The following is a 21,409-nucleotide window of genomic DNA, read 5'->3' on the forward strand; positions in this document are numbered from 1 at the left end:
TATTATAGATGTGGTAGTTTCTTATTTGGTATTTCTTTCTTTCACTCATTAACGGTGCAGTGGATTGAAGCGAAAACAATAGTGTCCACCCAAAACCATATAACCCAAAAAAATTACAAAAAAAGTAACCACTAGAATATAAACCATTCTTTTTCAATAAACTCCCCCTTTACCCCACATCGTCTGAAAGTTCTTTTAAGTAGGAAAAATGGAATAAAAAATGTCATTGGTTTCCGAAATCCATATTAATTTTATAAAGGCGAAAAGTGTCTGGTCTTTTTTTTGTATGTTTGGCTTTTATTTTGAACCGATCTTGATGAAATATGATCACAAGCTTGAATCATATAAGTATGGGCCTTATTAGATTTAAGATATACCATAAGACTGACTTTGTGACAATGAGATTACCTCGAGCGTATTCTTTCAAACAATAAAATAATTAGTTTAAAAAATCGGTCAGAAAACAAAAGAAGCATAAAATCGCCTTTTTCAACGCTGGGCATTATGTAATATTTTTAAGCAATTTTTTTTCATTCTTTTGAGAATTTAAGATCTGAAACCATTTAATTAAAACTGATGATAATTTCATGCCGAGTTGAATTGAAAACGTGATTTTATGTCGTTTAAAAGTTTGATTATTTCACCGATAACGGGCGGGGTAACGTGATAACTGACCTATGCCCGGGAAAACCCCCAGGTCGGTGCATGCGTACTTAATAGATGTTCCGATAGCAACAGACATATTGCATTATTGATTGGTGTATTTTAACCGACGTGGCCGCGGCCGTGGGCGATTCCGCACCAACGAACGTCCAATGAAATTACGAACACCGACCAGGGTGAAACTGGCTACCGGATTTTCTAGTAAAACTTAGTTTCGGATATAATTGGATTGAGCTAAGTTTATAACGAAGAAAATTTAAAATTTTCAATTCTAAATTGCTCATGAAGTTTTTTTTAATACTAGATGTAAGCTAGATGCATTTTTCAGAGTTAAACGCTGTAAGTAGTGAAGGTTAAATGAAAAACAGTTTGTATGGGATTGTTATAGTGCTAGTTACGTTATCAACGCAAAATGCACTTATGATTTGGCAATATAATTCGTAGCTCTTCAACCCAAGCCTCATGCTTCATATGGTATTTAGTCTTTTAAGTACTTACAATAACACCTTTTTATTTCCTCGCAATTAAGAGAAAAGCAAATTTTATAGCTCCGTCATAAATCCTTCCTACCCTACGACAATATCTTAATGAAAGAACGACTTCAAATAGCTATATCATGCACGTGTTGTAGAATTAGAAATCGTGTTATTTCTGGACTTTTAGTGTACCTTGCACCTGTTATTTTATACCTTTTTTTAACCTTTTTTACTCGCATTTACCAAAGGTCGTAACGTAATGTTATATTAGCCACGCGGATACCCTCATAGATACCTCCGTTACGTCAGCAAATAGAAATTTTCCATGGGTTCTCCACATAAGATTGTCAATCGAAAATCACTCTTTCTTTTTATGTTAAGATTAAATAAGTTTTTAAGATTTAATAAGATGTAATATAATTCAGGCATAAAGCCTAAAAATTACTATAGACAACCACATTTAAAATTTATCGTTTTATAAATTTACTAAAGTTCAATATTTTTGTAGAACATTAGATTTTGCTTTATTCGTAAGGTTAAAGAGATCGCGATTGTTATTTTTTTATAACATCATTTACATTGAAGATGTTTAAAATGTACTACTACCAAATTGAAGCAAAGTAAACCTAAAAAATATATTTTAGTTGGCCAAGATATGGTCGAGAAATCTATGAATACTCAAAAGAGTACCGAATTAATAACCAATTTTTGTTATAAATTAAAACCACTACGTGATGAGTAGAATTAATAGACACTTTAGAAGCTTTTAACACAAACAACACATAAAAACATTAAAATGTACTTATCTTAATTTTCATGACGCCCTTTGAAGAAAAGGAAAATCACTCGCAGTGAGCGATGGTCTGTTAAACAAAGTTATCTCGCCACATTGTTAGAACTTTCGGAAAAACATTAACGTCACTATAAAACACCTAATTAATCTTCTATATAAACCGCGAAGAGTTCAGATTAAATTATCTCTAAAGGAAAAGTTTCAAGTATGGCGTACCATTGTTTTTTACCGACCAAGTCTTAGATATATAATAAATGTAATTGTAAGCATTCGAATAACGATTTCGACAAACATGACATAGGTACCCCTTAAAGATGAACAAATTATATTAAGTCAATATCTAAGGATGCTCCAGTGTCGGAGGGATGCGTGCTTAGAGTACATTGCCGAAGGTCTGTTCGGTGTTGAATATAAAGATTGAAGATAAATCAAACCATACAGATACTCCTGCTTTTCGTGGAGTATAAAATTAAGCTTAATTTTTATTGTATCTCCCGTAGTGCTCTGATCATCAGCTTCTACTGCTCGAGTAAGATCTTTTTCTCTACTGCAGAAACTTGTAGTTATCGTTTGTATCCAGCGTCTCCCAAGGAATTGGTTAATGTTTCTGTCACATTAGGTCGGAGGTCTACCAACGCTGCGTTCCCCGACTCAGTTACATCATTACACATCTGGTGGCGTAAAATTCTTTTAAAATCCATCGCAGACGTTCTCATATCCTACTAATATTATAAATGCGAAAGCTTGTTTGTATGGATGGATGCAGGTTTTATACTCTTTCACGCATAAACTACTTAACCAATTCGACTGAATTTTGGAATGGAGATTATACCCTGGATTAACAGCTGGCTTTTTATCCCGGGAAAATGTACAGTTCCCGGAGGATTCATAAAACTGCGGGCAACAGCTAGTGAAAAATAATTACACCGGCAACCACGCCCTTCGGAATCTTCATCGGAACACAGCATTGCAACAATGCTGCATAGCGGCAGAAATAAGCATGGCAATAGTACTTCCCCGGACGAGCTATACTACTACTATATACTAACTCTATACTAATACTACTACTGTCCGCAGCGAGGCCTAAATCCTTCTCACTATGGGAAACCCGAGCACTGTAATGGACTGGTGTTGATGATGATGATAATGATGATGATAATGATAATGATAATGATGAGATGGAGGTTTGTTACCCAATCACGCCAAAATGGCTGAACGGATCTGAATGAAATATTAGCACTGACACAGATAATAGTCTGGAATAGAATGTACTTTTAGTCTGGGAAAAATGTACAGTTCCCGTGGGATAGACTAAAACTACTGTTTTGTATTTGACGCCAGTTTAAACGCTAAAAATGACTATATATCGAGAACTTATCTTATTGCAACTTCAACTTGATTCGACATAAAGCACCATTTAAAGTGGAGCGTACGTGCACAAGTAGTGTAGGGTAAAGGTGTTTTCACACCGCCCTTGCCAACAGCAACTCGCTGTAAATATATTGTGTGACTCAACCTTGTAGTTTGGGTTTTATATGAGTGACTGCTTAGAGCAACATTAATTAGAAATCAAATTTTCAATTGTTCTTAAACTACGTTGCATCTATTACTGATTTTTAATTGTTGACTGAAGTTTTTACTGAATTCTTATTTTTTTTTTCTATTGCTCGAACTGGTCTCTTTGCACAAGTTGCGGCAATTTGTAGGTCGCCTATACACAATTTTAAAATCGTGTAGTGTTTATTGTTAAAATAAATAATTTATTAAACTCTGTTTGTTGGTACCGAATTTAGGGAAATGAAAAATATTTTCATAAAATAGATAATAAGATAAATTTTAAAAGGAGAGCTTTTTGTTTTTGAGAAATACTACCGCCATGTTTATTACAGCCGCCAATCAGTATTGCTGTGTTCTGTTCTAAAGGGCGTGGTTGCTGCTGTAATTACTGGCACATGAGGCTTAACACCAACGCCTCAGGTTGATTGATACAGGGCGGTACGTTGCAGGACGAGTTCCTTGCATGCCCTGCTGTTGCTTCGTTTATAGGCTATGGTTTTCCACTTACTATTTAGTTGACAAATCTGCTTAGTACCTCAATTATTACTATTATATAAAAAAGAATAACAAAAGAGTGTGTGTACTTATGTACACGCGTTAGAAGTTATACTTCTTTGGCGTATGGAAAAAAAATAACTAAAATGCAGTAGTGATCAACGATAAATATTAAAATGAATCAAAAAGAATTTTATTTAAATAAAGGTGTTATTAACATAATAATATTTATTTATTCACACTGTTTGTATTGTTACGAAACACGTGTTCTAAATATAAAATACTAGAATATACAACTTGAACAAAGTTGTCGATTTTCATGCCACCTAGAACTACGAGTAACTTTACGATGTACAATTCAGTTGTTGGTCTGCGCTCGCATCGTAAAAATTCACTCTCATCATTTTTCTCCATCGCGCCAAAAGAAGTATAACTTCAAAAAATCTATAAAAGCTTCCTAATGCGTGCCGGTAGGGCTAAATTAGCCATAGATTTGCTGACGTGTAATTGCATGAGGGTGAACTTAATGTGCCGGAAATTAATACTTATTACCTGACAGTCGGTGCCACCCGAGGCCCGGTGGTCTTTTGCCACTGTATTAATGTCGCTAAAAATGATATTGTTCATTAAATATATTTTACTACTGTTTTCAGCGACATTTTTTACACAATATGGTAAAGATAACAAGGATATTTAACCTAGATACCTTTTTCAAAAAAAAGAAAAAGAAAATGCTATCGCTAACTTGTGATAGTATTCTATGGCTCTAAGCTCTGGAACGCTATCTGCTATTGCTCACTTTTGCAAAGTCAATTATTTTGACACCTAGAATGATCCCTAGGAATGGCCTAGGATGTATTATTCCAATTATTAAAGAAGACTTTTAAAGCTGTTTTGTTAAAATTAGTGTGCTAATAGACCTTGGTCTTAATTCTGATTTTCCTTACTAATATTGTTAATGTGGTGCGCCTGTGTTGTGGACTAACGCCTAAACCCTTCTCATTGTGGGAGGAGATACTTGCCCTGTTGATGGCCGATAATTGGTTGATGTGATGATTATGAATGTTAAAGTGTGTTTATTTGTTTGTACTACCTTAACACCCTCCACCAAGTAACCAATCTATTAGATTTTTGGCATACAGTTTGTTGAGAAGACGAAGAGTTACATGGGCTTCTTTTTTACCCAGAAAAATAAACGGTTTCCTTAGGATTAAAAAAAAAACTAATAAACGCGGGCAACAGATAGTGCACACTTACACACATAACTTACATCATAATTTAAATGGCCGGAACTTTTGACAGGAAATTGGCGTTAAATTCACATTTATGTATTGCCTCGGTATATTCTACTGGCCTAGTTCAATCTATTTTCTAATCTAGAAGACCCAGTAGTTAATCAACCTATCAATTCTGAAGGATAGAATGGACGCACGAAGAAATTGATGGAAAGCATGTAGGCAATACCTAAAGCTAAACTATTTATAAAGAATCGATCGTGAAAATTGCATCCGATTCTCGGAATACTTGAGTACAATGGTATTGCTAAGCTCGAGTGATCGATTCGTGTATAAAGACGGTGGGAGTTTAATGGAAAATAGTATAGGTTAACAGCGTTCCAGAAAGGGTGTTTATGTCCCAGGGAAATGAGGACAGTGGTTTTGCCTCCATACAAACTTTCATCCCCCATTTAATCTTTAGGTAGAAGGTCCTTTTTAAGGCACACTCCTCAAAGGAGTTTTAATGGAAAATAATACCGAGTTAAAGCTATTCACCAGTTTTTCTCTACTATTGATAAAGATAAAAAGTTTGTTTTTATATGAACGCGCTTTTATCTGGTCTATCAAGAATCTTTATTGCATTTAATAGCCCAATTCTTGAAGCAAGCTATGATATTATTTTCACTTATTTATTTATTTATTTTGTACCAAAATAAGTGAAATAATCATAAGCTAGACAAGTAGTGGGTATGTAGTTTTTAGAGTTTTTGCGCCCAGACAGACAAGACGCGGACGGGGGACTTTGTTTTATAACATGTAAGGATTTATAATACCATTTCTTTGCTCGGGATTGAATCCACATTGTGTATGCGCCTCCAGACTGTCCGGTAGTTATACTCTTGGGTACGTATGTATTTGCTGACATGTAATTGCGCGAGGGCGAACGTGAAGTAGCGGAAATTAATATCTGACCGGTGTACAGTGGCGCCCCACGGCACTGACTTCACGGTGACTCGGCTACATTTGTGACTATTCAATCGGCGATAGCCTAGTGATTAGAGCTTCGCCAACTGTCGCAGGGGGGCTGAGTTTGATCCCCTGCACATACCTATAAATTTTCGAAGTTACGTGCGTTTTTCTATATAAGGGAAATAATTGGAAAATATCACTTGCTTTTTCGTTGAAGGAAATTGTAGTGAGCAAACCTGCATGGTTTCCAGGTGATGTTTTCTTTAGAGCCTTAGTTATTCTTAATGTTCTCAAAGGTGTGTTAGGTCTACCAATTCTTGGCCGGCGCAATGGTCTATGGTCTAAGCTTATGAAAGGAGACTCGTGGCCCGTAGAAGGTTGATAATAATAATTGTTTTCGATAGCTTACATAGAGAGATTTTCGTATATTAAGTCGGTTTCATCTTTTTTTTTCTAATTCCCACAGTAAATGGCTGAAATCTCAACCACTTTACAAAGTTTCTTATTTCCCAGTACATTTTATTTTGTTCTTACAATGAGAAGTCTTAAGTGATTTTTTACAGTTGCGGAGGTCACGCTATGTATTCATAAATTGTTGTGTAGAATACAGACCTCTGTTTAAAGCTTAACAAAACTTACTTTTTAGTTTTTTTTTGTCTTAGTATAGTTGTAAACTCTGTGGCTGCCTAGAAGGTAAGGTATCAGGTGCGATCCTTTTCTGAATGGTCTTAAACCTTCGAATGATTGTGAGTCTTCTCCTTTTTGGACGTGGTTCAATAATTTATCAGGCCTTCAACGGGGACATAGGCTATAGTAAAATATTTGGTACCCTCGTAGCTTTAGTTTTAATGGTTATCTCCATCATCTCACCTACGTACCTACCTAAACCTTACTTGAATAAAGATAGATAGATACATTCTTTATTGCACACAATTAAGGGGTAAAGATAATAAACATAACAAACAGTAAAAAAACTAAAATAAAAATGCGCAAAGATATTTATAACGTTGCGAATTTTAAAAAATATATACCATCATTTTAAGCCCATTAATGTCACATCGATGGACAGAGGCTTTCTCTCTTATAGGCGACAAGGAATTTGAACACTAAGTAAGCTGCCAAAGAGAGTTTTGTTATCGAGTGACAGTGGTAGTCACCCGATAACACGAAATTCTGAGCAGCACTTGGCCAGCGCGGTGGGCTACTTACTGCCTGAACCCATTTTGGAAGTCCTGTGCCCTTTAGTGGACCGGTAATGGGTTGACAATTATGATGAGGATGGACCGATAACAGTGACCGACGGCATTACGTGCTCTCCGAGGCACAGGGGTGGACGCTGTTTGCCATACTCCGAACGTAATACTGTGAATTTCTTAACCGAGTAATCCAATCCTTACAGTTATTTATCTAACACGGCTATCGAATCCAGGACTTGGTGATCTGTTTTCGGTGTTTGAAAACATATGCGTCTACTATTTATTTACGCATAATACATTATCGTAATGTGAATGCTATAAAACTGACCCAAATGTGTGGCCTCTAACCATAAAACCGCTTCGTGTAACACTGATATCTTTAATAATCGATCTGAAGCCTAAAAATAGTGCTCCGATCGTCACCAAACTTTACAGGATTACTCGCCAGATCAATCCGGAGATTCCCTAAAAGTTTCCATTAAAATCGGTCCAGCCGTTTCAGAGACTATAGGGAACATACCCACACACTTTCTCTTTTATATATATCGATAGATATAGATTTTCTAATTCCCAAATATGGTTCGATTTTGTTCGTACAATTTACATTCTACCGATTAACTTTTAGCAATAGGATAGATTAAACGGACATGTATCACGAAAATCCGGTATCCTTAATTTGACCTTGAATCGTTTCAACATTATTTTATATAAACTACTGTAAAAATGGTCCAGTTAGAAAAAGGATTTTTGTTTTTAAATATTAGAAGATATTACATCGTCTTTCTCGAGCATTTGTGTTCCTATCCACCGCCTCCTTTTATTATATAAGTACTTATTCAAAATTTTACTGGAACTGGGCGCGCCTTCGTCCGCCTCCACCACTTCAAGGATAAGCGGTCGTAAAAAAATGTTAGGTTTTCATATGAATTGCTGAATTTCTTGGCGGCTTTTTCTGGGTAGAATCTACATTTTGAAAATTTCGTAGAGGTACAACAAACATCGTACAGAGTTAATAAACTATTCATACTTGAAATAAATTAGTTTAGCATTGGCTTTATTAACAAGTCAAGCATGGAATTCTGAATTCCCGAGGTTCAATATTTTCTGAAACTGGGTGCGTCTCGGTTGTCTTACAATCCTTCAAGGATAAGCGGATATGTAATAATATTGAACTAATACATTTATAGCATTAAGTATTTATAAAGAAGCTATTTGATAAAATGCTGGAGGCTAGAGGCTCTATTGTATATGATAAACATAATTTAATTATTGAAGCTCAATATTATACTGAAACTGGGTGCGTCTCGGTTGGCTTACACTCAAGGATAAGCGGTCATAAAATAATGTTGGGTTTTTGTGTATTAAGTATTGGTTTTATAAAGAAGCCATTTGATAAAATGCTGGAGTCTGGAGGCTCTATTGTATGAGATAAGGATGTTAATGATAAGACGGTGCGTGCGCGGAAAGGCGGCGGCGGACGGCGGATGTCATCGTGCCGGTTGTGGAAGGTTACGGCGGGGCGACGGGGCGGTGGCGGGGCGGCGGGTGCCGGAGGGCGGGCGGCGCGCGCACGGCTGCGGGTTGCGCGCGGCGGTGGCGGCGGCGCTGGCGTCGTGACGCAGTGTGACGTCAGTGCGCCGTCGGCTCGATACGCGCCAGCCCTATCCTCAGTCGCCGCCCGAAACTGGCCGCCGAAAGACGCGCCCTACGCGCCTCCTCCACCCGTGCACTTCTCTCATACCGGGTTTTAGTTTCGTACCATAATGACATAGCCCCAGTGCCGTGCGACGGGACTACGTGAAGCGCACACATTTTAGTTTTTTCGTTGACACGAGGAAGCCGTAACGGTCTCCGTTTTTGCAGAACTAACGACGATCCACTTCATTCCGTCGAGGAACACAGAAGAGATCGGAGGGCGGTCTGCTCTTTTTATCCGCCTTTTGCATAAAGACTAGCGAAAATGGGCGAGGTGAGTGCAGTGCGCTTGCAGTAGTGTTTATCTGGGCATTTAAAATAGCAATCTTCATCGGGCAGCTCAGTGCTTTCGTGAAGATGTGAGTGCATGTAGCCGATAGTGAGTGCGGAAGACATCGAAGTAGGTTGCGTGATTTCCATCAGCTGCCGTTTGCTTGTGTAAAGTGCTTGCTTCTAGGCATGTCCCCTACATTTTTTTAAATAGAAGAATTCATCTGCACGTATTGTCTTTGTTCTCTTCTACAGCTCAATTATTATAGTCCTAGTTTACACTTACGCACCAATTAATGTGTTCTTAAAGAAAGGCAATAAACGTTTGCAATTTTTGTTTAATTGTTAAAATCAGTTTTTTTAGTTCCGTTTCTGTAGTTCAAGTAGCATTTTATTTAGTCAATCCATTTTTTATCATTAGAGCTTCCCTTGAATAAGTAGTTCAGTATGATATGTAATGTATCCATAGAATGTAAAAGGAGCAAATGTGTCGGTTACAACGGCAGTCGAGTTGCGTAACACCTCGTATCGATCTGTGCGCCGAGCGAGACACTTTGCTTTGTGGTCTTCTCATGTGTTATCACTCTTTCATACAATCCTTCATTTATTTCTCTTTATATCCTGACAATCCTCAAATTTGAAATAATAATCAATACCAGTTAGGTAATAGTTTATAACTTTGTTACTTCCTGATAACTATTCAATTCCTGAACTGGTTGACAGTTTAATTTATCATCCTGTTCTTTGGATTATCTCAGAGCAGAAACCAATAAAATTATAGAAATTTAATGACTAAATTTTTTAACAAAATAATAAGAAGATTTTATAATTATCAGTTTAATCATCTTTGACTACACAAAGGCAGAGATCCACAAAATTCTTTTAACAAAGAATCTCAGACATGACATAAAATGTCCTTTCATTCAATGTTCGCTTACATTTTCCGATAAACGGTACCACAAGGCGATGTCATTTAAATAAAACAAAACGTCAGCATAAATTACTCGAATCATAATTATAGCTGTCGTGAATAGAAAATTAAAGGACAAAGCATTCAATCAAGTAGGATTGAGTTTTTTCAACCATTAGAACAATTCCTCACAAGGTGTCCTGAAGGAAGTAGCTAAACAGGTTGTCGCTAGAGGCGGCCACGGTTCGGACACGAGAACTAGATATAAGAGCACCGGGGGTTTATTAGAAAATTGCCTTGTCATTATGTCATTTAAATCGCATAGAGTGCCGTCGCTCTATTGGAGTATTTCCTTTATCCTTCATGACGATAGCACGCACCGAGCAATTAGGTTGCTAGACTGAGTCCTTGAAGTTTACAACTTACGACCCACGAAATCCTAGTTAAAGATTGACAATCGTACAGTCGCTTATATTCGCGGTTTTTTTTTCATTTGTTGGGTTGAATTGGGGTAATTGTCCATTCTTCCAACAAAATTGCACGTACTTAGCAATTATGTTGGAAGACTGCATATGAAATTATTCGGACAGCCAGCGACAAACAGATATGTCGATAGGACTTGCATATGCTTCTTTTGTAATATAAGTTTATTACTTCCGTATTAACTCTTTTCAGATCCAAGAAAATTAAGATAATATCTGGCATTATGACTGCTTACTTATTGAGTTAAGGCTGCATGTGAACCGTCAAATTTTACTTCATACATTTGAAAGTAATAAGTGCATATCCAGGAAATACTCATTAAATACTTGATAATCTATTATCTAGCTTATCAATTTAATGTTATCGATCTTATTCTAAATGCGGTTCTTACAAAACTAAGAACAGAGGGCGCGACAGCTGCAGTTTTTGAAAATCAATCGATTTAAGATTTCGTTTGTTAATTCTGATCTCGTAATGATTTTATTTCACTCAATTTAGGCAAATCCAAATTTTAGACAAGCATGCAATTATCGAAATCATTATTAAGACGGAAGGAATTAAGATGGATTATTTTAAACCTTTCTTAAAGAAATTTAACGATTTTAACTGTTGATATAAAGGAATCTATTGTTAAGATACAAGACATTGCATAAATAGCATACCGTGCTATTTTTTGACATTCTAAATTTAGAACCATTATAATTGTAATATCAATATGCAGTTAGTATTGAGTAATATAAGAACGTCGAATAAAATCTCTGCTCTGTTTAGTTCAATTGAAGGATGACACTTACGATGTCACAAGATACTGTATGACTTTTGATTCGTAGTAAATCTTAAAATATACTGGTACTTCTATGGTTGCACATAAATGGTTCAAATTACTATTGTTTTCTCACAACATGGCAGTTTATTCTAAATTTCTTAAAGGAATAAGATGGTGAGAAGTGGCTATCGAAAGTCAAAACCGTTGACAAATTCGTAATTACAGTAACTTTAATTTATGGAAAACACATAGAACACAGTGCCTTTATAATAGAGTACTAGGTTTTTCAAGATGGCAAATATGATTTTTATTCGGTTAAATATAATATAAAACATGCCGGGGTCTCGGAAAAGTATATTCTATATTAAAAAGGACAAAAGGGGAAGTTAATGGTATAATTAAAAAGTCTCTACGTTAAACCCTGTACGAGTCATGACTGTAACAGTAGCAGTTTGCCCAGACTGACATGGTTCGGTGTACGATAATTATTTCATACTAAACAATGCGTTAAGGTGTATCTACATCGCTTTCATCTTCGAGCAGCTTCGGCTGCAGCTCGAGCTAGCAAATCACCGGCTACGCGAAAGAAATGTTGCAGTTATGCTTACAAAGTCGCAAAAAGAAGAGTAGTGTAGCAAGTAAACTCATTCTATATATATCTCGTTTAATTACTCATATTACTTAATTTGTTTTTGTTTATAATATAATTTGTTAACCTTTGAAGTTTTTGTAATCGGTTATTGACATGAGATTTATTACGTTTTGATATACTGCTCTGATCATAATTATGTCTAATTAAATTAAAAATGTACAAATATAATAAAACCAGAAATACCAGTACCAATTAAATGAATTATTAAGAATTCAGAATTGAGTTAAATTTGATGCTGTGCGAGATCATCACCATCTTCAACAACTGTCTTTTCAACGTAGTTAACCGAAACATTATAGACCTTGTTATAGTTTTGATCGTTTATAATTAATAATATTAGTGCTGAACTTTATATTGAACATCAGACGGATCACGGTTTAATTGGATTCACTTGTCAATGTTCAAAATCTCTTTGATCCAAATCTTTTAGATATGTTGTTAACGGTCTTATGAATGTATCCATTCATTGAAATTTCATAGCAAAGTAATGGTCGATATATAAATCAATTTGACTTTGATACGAATCCTTAATTTCTCGACGTTGTAAAACCCCCCGCTTGCTTTTTTGTAACAAAGTCTAATAAGTATACAGTAGGTAACGTTGCCGTACATGTTACACCACATCAACAAAGACACGTGAATTTTGCTTCTAATAGTGTTTTGGCAACCGTCGCATATTATAATTGCATGTCGGAATCGAGAGTCGCGTCGCGACGACGTCCAAGTTAAAAATAATTATCTCATTCACATGAGAAACTACTACGATAGTAACCACAAATTTTCAGTATTAAGCAGTTTCGTGGCCGTGACAATGAATTTCTGATCGTTGATCGCTAACACTTTGTAACACCACAATTTTCCTCCTTGCCAACAATTAGATCTCTGAATTGATCTATCAATTCCATTATTACAATCAAAATGCACGACAAAGTTGATCAGAATTGTGTTATAATAGTTACAGATTGTGAGATCTTACTTCGCCGGTCTGAAATTGGCTCTGGTACGTTTGCGCATGTACCATGACAGCGCCACCATTAAATTCCTTGAAACTATATCAGCTTAGTCACTCTTGACTTATTTCAGTTCGATCAACTTTTATAGCGCCTTCTTTTATTAATTTAATTAGGGTGAACTAAATCGTACGCAACGACAAATTCTTGGCGGAGGGCTTAACTAGCGTTACGTGCAGCTCCCATTATTATTTTAACCCGGTGAAATGTCACAAAGCCGCGTCGGTTTAAATCTCGAATGTTTTATTCTCGACGGAACCGGATTCTATTTTCTATCAGATATTCCGGTTTAACCTTTAACAGAGATTATAGAATGCGGTCGCTGGGGCCCGGGGGTGGCAACCTTGTCTTTCAGCTATTTATGTCGAGGGTAGCGGGACGGGGGTTGGACCGCAGTGCGCAAGCGTTCTGCCCGCCGCTTATGTAACGAACGGAGCACGCCTTCCTTCCAATGTGCACCCGTAATTCCATTTCTATCGTATGAATTTTTCATCGTTCTGCCACACTTATGTCCTGAGGAGTTTCTGTACGCGTTTTCTAAGGATCCAAACAATTTCGAACGCTTATAGTGCTTGCCGTTAAATATTCTTGTCTTTGGAAATAACAGAGATTTCCGAGGAATGGTGCCTTGATAAGAATGTATCTGAACGTTTATAATCATTAGGCTTAATTGTCAAATGTCGTAGACACAAGCAAAATCTGTCATCCAAAGATGAGTAGGCTTCAAACACAATTTAGGTTAATCTTCTTTAGAGAACTATTCCGAAAAATTACGAATATTACTAGCGCCCGTGTAATTGTAAGCCCTTTGTGAAATGGCCTCGTGGCGCGAGCATCCCGCTGTGTATTGTTCGGTTTGCTCCTGTTCCAAATGTAACCTTCACGGGAATTCAGGGCGCGGTTTAATGAGGTCCGCTATGAAAACGTTCATCAATTATCGACGGCGATGGCGGACGGCTTGTTTACGGCACCGGCCGCCGCGGACGCATTTAGACGCAGTGACATTATGGCGAGTTCGCACACGTTATTGCGGCTATAATCCCATTGCTTTTGTCCAGCTGTATAGTACTAAAACTGGGTCATAACTTTACCTAGTCGTAACTCATGATAATAATCTAACCAAGTCATGATATTTTCGAGTATGGAAATACTTGCTACTCTAAACCGGGTGACTTTAGGTCCTTTCTACTTGAAAAATACAGATTTTAATGTGCGAAAACGACTCCTCGATTGCGAGCGAGCAAATCTTCTACTAGTGCTACAGTGGGCCGTTTCGTCAAGTAATAAATCATTCTTTTCGAGTTACCATGGGTGGCTCCGCGTTTTATAAACCTGTAGGTTGGTTGCCTTAGTCTTTTTGATGTTTGTGCGAGCATACAAGTTGGTGGCCAATTCGTCGCAGATGTACCTACCTTGTTGATATTTTGCAAACTGGCTGCGATATGCCAAATAAAATCAGCTCAAAATAATCACGTAAATTTGATTGTGTCACAGTCGACCGATAGAAATTTAGTTGAAGGCAAATGACAATAATATGCAATCGCACAAATGACACGAGCAAATTTAATTTCCATAAACATCATTTTGCTTAAGCTTACTCTGAAGCAGGAAATTCGTTTTACTTACTTAAAGGTGGTTCTGACAAGTGCGTAACTAAATTAAACCGAAGTAAACGAGCTGTTTGATTCTGGCACTTGATTGAGATTAAAAAAAAACACATTAGAAGCCCTAGGAATCTTTTATTTATTATTTTATAAATAATCTCCAATTATTCAGCAAAGTAGGTTAGGTTATTGTTGAGATTAGTCGGCAGGCAGAAGCCCGGTCCGTAGCTGGGCAGCAATTCAGCTAATACCAGAACGACTGAGTTGTTATCAAAATTAAAGTGCTTTATAGAGAGGCATATTGCTGATTCGACTTCATTATTACGCAAATAAGTAAAAGTGTGTGAGCAATATGTATGCTAGTATTTTAGGGATGTAACAGAACGCATGTGAAGTAGGCCAGTGCCAGTGAATGCACATTATGTGAGGTGCGCGCTCCATATTATCTGAGGTTCGCACACGCATCTAGCTCGGCTCAATTGAGCGCCATTGCGCCGGTGATCCCTAACAGGACTATAGAACTGCTCGTCAAGGTTACACCTCTCGGACACGCTACTGTTGCCGTGTGCCTTTATAATAAACTTGTATTCAACAATGGCGTCTGAAATGGTGATTAAGCCCCTTCTATTTTGAAATAATCTATTGAAATTTGCATTGTGTTTTATTTTTAATTACTGTAATCCCCAATTTATATACGTTAGTTAGCCAAAGCTAGTATGTACGACTCGTAAGAACATTCGCGATATTCATTTACGTTGTGAATTGCATTTGATATTTTCATTTTCATAATTTTAATGTTTTGACTTCATATGAAAGTTTGTAGCTTTTACGATGCATAGTAAATACACTTCGTCTAAGAAACGTATTCATTAATCAAACCCTGGTTACATGCTTAAGTATTTTGGGTTGATTTGGTTTAGGTTTTTGGCCTAACCGATAAATGTGATTTATTCTTATAATTCCCTATATACTTAAGTATTTTGCCTGTCCCACCATCTTCATTTTGGGTGCTAATTTTGTTTGATGTGACTGCCTTTCGTAATTTTATTTTTTCCTAGGCCAGTTACGTCATTTTTATCCATTACCAAGTGTTTTTGATTTCATTCGAATTTATTAAAGCAATTGGAGGAAACAGATTAAGATTCAGTAATCTACAAAAATGTACTTATTTAGACATACTGCACTGAGTTTTTGATAACTTTATATCTAAAAATGAATACTTTTATATCAAGTACTACATCAAAAACACTTGGTAGACACTAATAATTGTCCATTCCCACATGTCACCTAGATCCATATGCATAGCCTTGTAGAATGTGTCTAGCCCCTAGTTATGTTTGCAGCATGGCCGCACCGACTCCTACCGCGTCGCCACCATCGGCCCCATAAAGGATGATAATAGAACCGCTGATGGACAGTACAAGGTTTTTAATTTGCATTATCACCTCATCTCGCTACCACGGCTTTACGATTGACATCTGCACCAACCTAACAAAAGAATGGGCATTCAATTTCGATGATTTATTTTTAATAACCTCTTCCAGGTTATTGCGTTCCGTTCTTGTAACTTGTTTAGTGACACTAAGATTGGAGTCAAACGCTTATTTTAAATCTAAAAGGAGATTATACAAATAGATGAATATTTATAAGAACATTGAGTACCTACAGAAACGATTTTTAATATTGTAGATCACCACAAATTTTAGTTGATATATTTTTTGAGATGCAATCTTGCAAAATTACTAAGAAAAGTTAATAGCAGATTTCAATCGTCACCGTTGTGGATGTCTTGAATCATCATGGTTTTTCATTAAAAATTGTTTTGCTATTTTTAGACGTTGATTTAGAATGTACCTATCTAATTATTTTTATTAATAAAACAAACTAAGTTAATTACAATTTTGTTAATGCGAAAATTCAAACAATAGATGTTCCAAGAATAAATTGTCTGCTCTTATTTCTAAATTCTCCTTAAAACATAATTGTTACTATGGTATGTATAAGAGCGTAAAGCGCAATTCGATTTGTGAATATCTTTAATTATGAGTAATTTTCTAATTAATATAAAATAGTGTAATGATTTTTATATTTTGTTTTCATAGACACGCCGGAAACCACCTGCGAAAAAACGGAAACCCGGAGATTTAGATGACCTGAAACAGGAATTAGATATTGATTTCCACAAAGTAACACCCGAAGAACTTTATCAAAGATTTCAGACACATCCCGAAAATGTAAGTGTTTTTAAATGTTTTTATTTTTTTGCATTTTTGTAACAGCAACCAAGAATTCAATAATAGAATATTGCTCTTAATACTATATGTGAAGATTTGATGAGATCGCGTGAACATTCCACGAAATAAGAAAAAAGGATCAAATTTAATTATTTGTATTGAGCACTACAAATCTTCTAAGTTAAATTCAAATCTAGCTTCGATAAATAACATTTTCCTCTAATGATTGATTCTTTTCACAGGGACTTAGTCATGCGAAGGCGAAAGAAAATCTTGAACGAGACGGTCCAAACGCACTCACACCCCCAAAACAAACCCCCGAATGGGTAAAGTTTTGTAAAAATCTCTTCGGCGGCTTCGCGTTACTACTTTGGATTGGTGCTATTCTATGCTTTATTGCCTACGGAATCCAGGTAACTAATGCTTTATATGAATTTCTCAGGGTGGCTTATCAGAAATGACTAACGGACGTATCATAAAAAAACTAAAGGAAATCCTGACATTGTCCCACTTGTTACGCTCCATTAAATTTAACATTGTAAATTGTCGAAGAAAAATTTGATTAACATGTTTGTTTTTGTATTTCAAATTAATTGAATGAAAAGTAATGGCCATGTTTGAACTAAAAATCCATCGAGGAATAACGAGCTTAATTTCCATTGCTATTGAACTTAGCAATTGTTTTGTATTGTGAAAACAAGGTCTCCTAAAAATGCACCGGTGTCTAAGCGAAACGTGCGTAGAGAGCGTATTTGAAGATCTGTGTGGTGACGTGTAAATAAATTATAAATTGCTCCGTGCAACTTGATTAGATTGTCTCGGATTAAAGCAAATTAAGCTTGTTTCTCGTACATCACGGACTTATTCAAACAACGCCAGCTTATATAAAATATTTAAAATAAGACGGATGAAAAGCTAAACTTGTTGTTTTTTAGGCGAGTACGGTAGAAGAGCCAGCAGACGACAACTTGTACCTCGGTATTGTATTAGCGGCCGTGGTTATCGTTACCGGCATATTCTCATACTACCAGGAAAGCAAGTCGTCCAAAATCATGGAATCCTTCAAGAACATGGTACCTCAGTTCGCCACTGTCATCCGCGAGGGAGAGAAGTTAACGTTGCGTGCTGAGGACCTCGTGCTTGGCGATATTGTTGAGGTATGTTATGTCGTAAAATAAAGAACCTCGAAATCTTTTACTTAATTATATGATTAATGACTCACTGCCCTTGGAATTTATAAAAAACCTTACACCTAAAATTAAAAACTAAGATTAAAATTTAGAACTGCTACATTAAGACTATTTACTGCCTCACAATGCCTTGACAAACCTTATAAATAACAATAATGGTTTGTCAATCAGGTAAAATTCGGCGACCGGATCCCTGCTGACGTCCGTATCATCGAGGCCCGTGGTTTCAAAGTAGACAACTCAAGTTTGACCGGCGAATCTGAACCCCAGTCCCGTGGCCCTGAATTCACCAACGAGAACCCCTTGGAAACTAAGAACTTGGCATTCTTCTCCACCAACGCTGTTGAGGGTACCGCGAAAGGCGTGGTCATTTGCTGCGGTGACAACACGGTACGTTTCTTTCTCTAACCGATAACATTGTGTAACTTTATAGAGAATGTTGAAAAAGCAGATGATTACATTTGGATTGCGCGAGAAGTCTGCAAAAATAGCTTCATGGTTTCTTATAAATCTTGCAAATTAGCATCAAAGAGGTCGCTCAACCAACAGTTGCTGTTTTTATTGAAGGCCTATTTAAATTTAAAAATTAAATCATGCTTAAAATAAAAGAAAATTATCATTCACTAGTAAATAAACGAAATGTTAGGTTTTTCTCAAGTTGTTCGGTTATTTGTATTTCCCATACGAAATATAACCAATTTTTTTATTGCTCTCGAAAATAGCTTTGTATTACTCTTGTTGAACTCCTTCAGACGTAGTAGAGTGAACAACAGAAAAGGTTGGAAACCTTTTCTGCCTGTGGGTCCTAGGTACATTATTACACTTGTCACATCAGGTAATGGGACGTATCGCTGGTTTGGCGTCCGGTCTGGATACCGGAGAGACTCCCATCGCGAAGGAAATCCATCACTTCATCCACTTGATCACAGGCGTCGCCGTATTCCTCGGAGTTACGTTCTTCCTTATCGCATTCATCCTCGGCTATCACTGGCTCGATGCTGTCATTTTCCTTATCGGTAAGTGCTCCTTCTGAGTTTTTTTAAAATCTTATTTCAATTGACTTATCAAGAAGCGCAGTTTAATAACTCTTGAAATGTAAATTTTACACAACTATCTAATGCAACATTTCAAGTTGAATTACAGAAAGCATTGTAATTTAATTCTAGCTATTTTAAACAAAACTATTCGTATGAAAACTTTTGCTTTCTTCTTTCAAAGTGTTCTCATTGAAAACTCAGCAGTAGATACATTATCAAATTCGAAAATAAATACATCCAAAAAACAGCAATTTTTATTGCATTTCACCATTGAAAGCTCGGGTTTTTTAAATTTGTTTAAGTAGGTTATTGTTAGAAAAGCGTTGAAGACTGAAGAACAAATATAAAAATGATTGCAGCAATACAATTTCCACTTTACCAATAAAACCAGTACCAATAAAACAAATACCAATAACAGTAAAAATGTTTTTCACAGGTATTATTGTAGCCAACGTACCAGAAGGTTTGCTCGCGACCGTAACCGTATGTCTGACCCTAACTGCCAAACGCATGGCCTCCAAGAACTGCCTTGTAAAGAACTTGGAAGCCGTGGAAACCCTCGGATCGACATCAACCATCTGCTCAGATAAGACTGGAACCCTGACCCAGAACAGGATGACTGTTGCCCACATGTGGTTCGATAACCAGATCATTGAGGCTGATACTACTGAAGACCAGTCAGGAGTCCAATATGGTAAGCCTGATACGAATGTTGCATAATGTAAAAATGTTATTAATCTTCTTCCCAGGTAGTTGATTTTGAAACTTGAACTTATCGATACAGTGTTTGTCATAGCCTCTTGAAATTAAAGAAAATTTATTATTGTCATAATTTTGAATTGCATGCACATGAAAATTTGAACTTGAAGAACCCTTGATCTATTCGCAGACCGCACAAGTCCCGGATTCAAGGCACTCGCCAAAATCGCTACTCTTTGCAACCGCGCCGAATTCAAAGGAGGACAGGATGGTGTACCGATTCTGAAGAAGGAAGTCGCTGGTGACGCCTCAGAGGCCGCCCTACTCAAATGCATGGAACTTGCGCTCGGTGACGTCCTGTCAATTAGGAAAAGGAATAAGAAAGTGTGCGAAATCCCCTTCAACTCCACGAATAAGTATCAAGTGTCCATTCATGAAAGCGATGACAGCAGCGACCCTAGGCAATTGCTTGTGATGAAGGGAGCTCCGGAAAGGATTTTGGAACGTTGCAGCACTATCTTCATTGGAGGAAAGGAGAAGGTATTTAGTTGATATGCTATATTTTTAATACATTCTATTATGTTCATCCAGTCATGAAAATATTGGATAGAAGCAGGCGTTACTTTGCGGAAATCCATGGTATATGTTGCTCGACTGTTAACAACCGTAGCGTGATATTGTATAGCCTGTTGTTAACTTGCCTAAGAATTGAAATATAGAAATGCAAAAACTGATTTGAAATTCGACGTGTATTTTTAGAGTTTAACGCGTTGGAATAAAAAATCTTTTTATGAGTATTGATAGATATTTTTTTTTTGTATAAAAAGATTGTCTTTTATTAACATAAACTCTATTAGGTATTGGACGAGGAAATGAAGGAGGCATTCAACAACGCGTACCTCGAACTCGGCGGTCTCGGCGAACGTGTGCTCGGCTTCTGCGATTTGCAACTACCCTCCGACAAGTACCCAATCGGCTACAAGTTCAACACCGATGACATCAACTTCCCAGTGGACAACCTTCGCTTCGTCGGACTCATGAGTATGATTGACCCCCCGAGAGCCGCCGTTCCTGATGCCGTTGCTAAGTGCCGATCCGCTGGTATCAAGGTACGAATCATTTCAGGTTTCCTATTTATTATAGTATTAATTTACGGACATACTAGATGGACCACCAGATGGCAATCTCAAAACCATCGCCTATATACAGAGCTACACGCCACATGTCAGGAACACGTCCTGGACCGTGCTGAAATGTGCCCATCAACGTGAGGGCCTCATGTAATGAAATCGGCAACCACGCCCTTTAGACCGAAACACAGTATTGCAACAATGCTACTTCACGCCAGAAATAAGCATGGTAGTACTTTTGGACAAGCGCTGTAACAAAATGCTCTACTTTTACTAATAGTAGTCAGCAGATGAAAGAATTGTTTATTTCTCTTCTCTTTATATTATAAATATCATTTGATTAGAAATCGTATTAGAGATACT

The 21,409-nt window shown here is 36.9% G+C and overlaps 1 protein-coding gene across 10 annotated transcripts in view; it reads left to right on the forward strand.

Annotated features, from left to right (window-relative positions):
* The window catches only part of LOC120632007 (sodium/potassium-transporting ATPase subunit alpha), an 83,329-nt gene that overhangs the window by 48,861 nt on the left and 13,059 nt on the right, over nt 1-21,409 (forward strand). For 3 of the 10 annotated variants that reach the window (XM_039901746.1, XM_039901745.1, XM_039901747.1), the window contains exons 2-10: nt 16,100-16,180; nt 16,859-16,990; nt 17,233-17,403; nt 17,926-18,147; nt 18,352-18,570; nt 19,016-19,196; nt 19,654-19,911; nt 20,107-20,456; nt 20,774-21,025. In XM_039901746.1, the coding sequence (XP_039757680.1) occupies nt 16,100-16,180; nt 16,859-16,990; nt 17,233-17,403; nt 17,926-18,147; nt 18,352-18,570; nt 19,016-19,196; nt 19,654-19,911; nt 20,107-20,456; nt 20,774-21,025 (1,866 nt within the window). Of the gene's footprint in view, nt 1-9,127; nt 9,336-16,099; nt 16,181-16,858; nt 16,991-17,232; nt 17,404-17,925; nt 18,148-18,351; nt 18,571-19,015; nt 19,197-19,653; nt 19,912-20,106; nt 20,457-20,773; nt 21,026-21,409 lie in introns of those variants that run through there. The other 7 variants (XM_039901754.1, XM_039901751.1, XM_039901753.1 and 4 more) reach the window with 4 other exon arrangements.

The sequence above is a fragment of the Pararge aegeria genome, chromosome 19 (assembly GCF_905163445.1).
Source record: "Pararge aegeria chromosome 19, ilParAegt1.1, whole genome shotgun sequence".
Taxonomy (NCBI): domain Eukaryota; kingdom Metazoa; phylum Arthropoda; class Insecta; order Lepidoptera; family Nymphalidae; genus Pararge; species Pararge aegeria.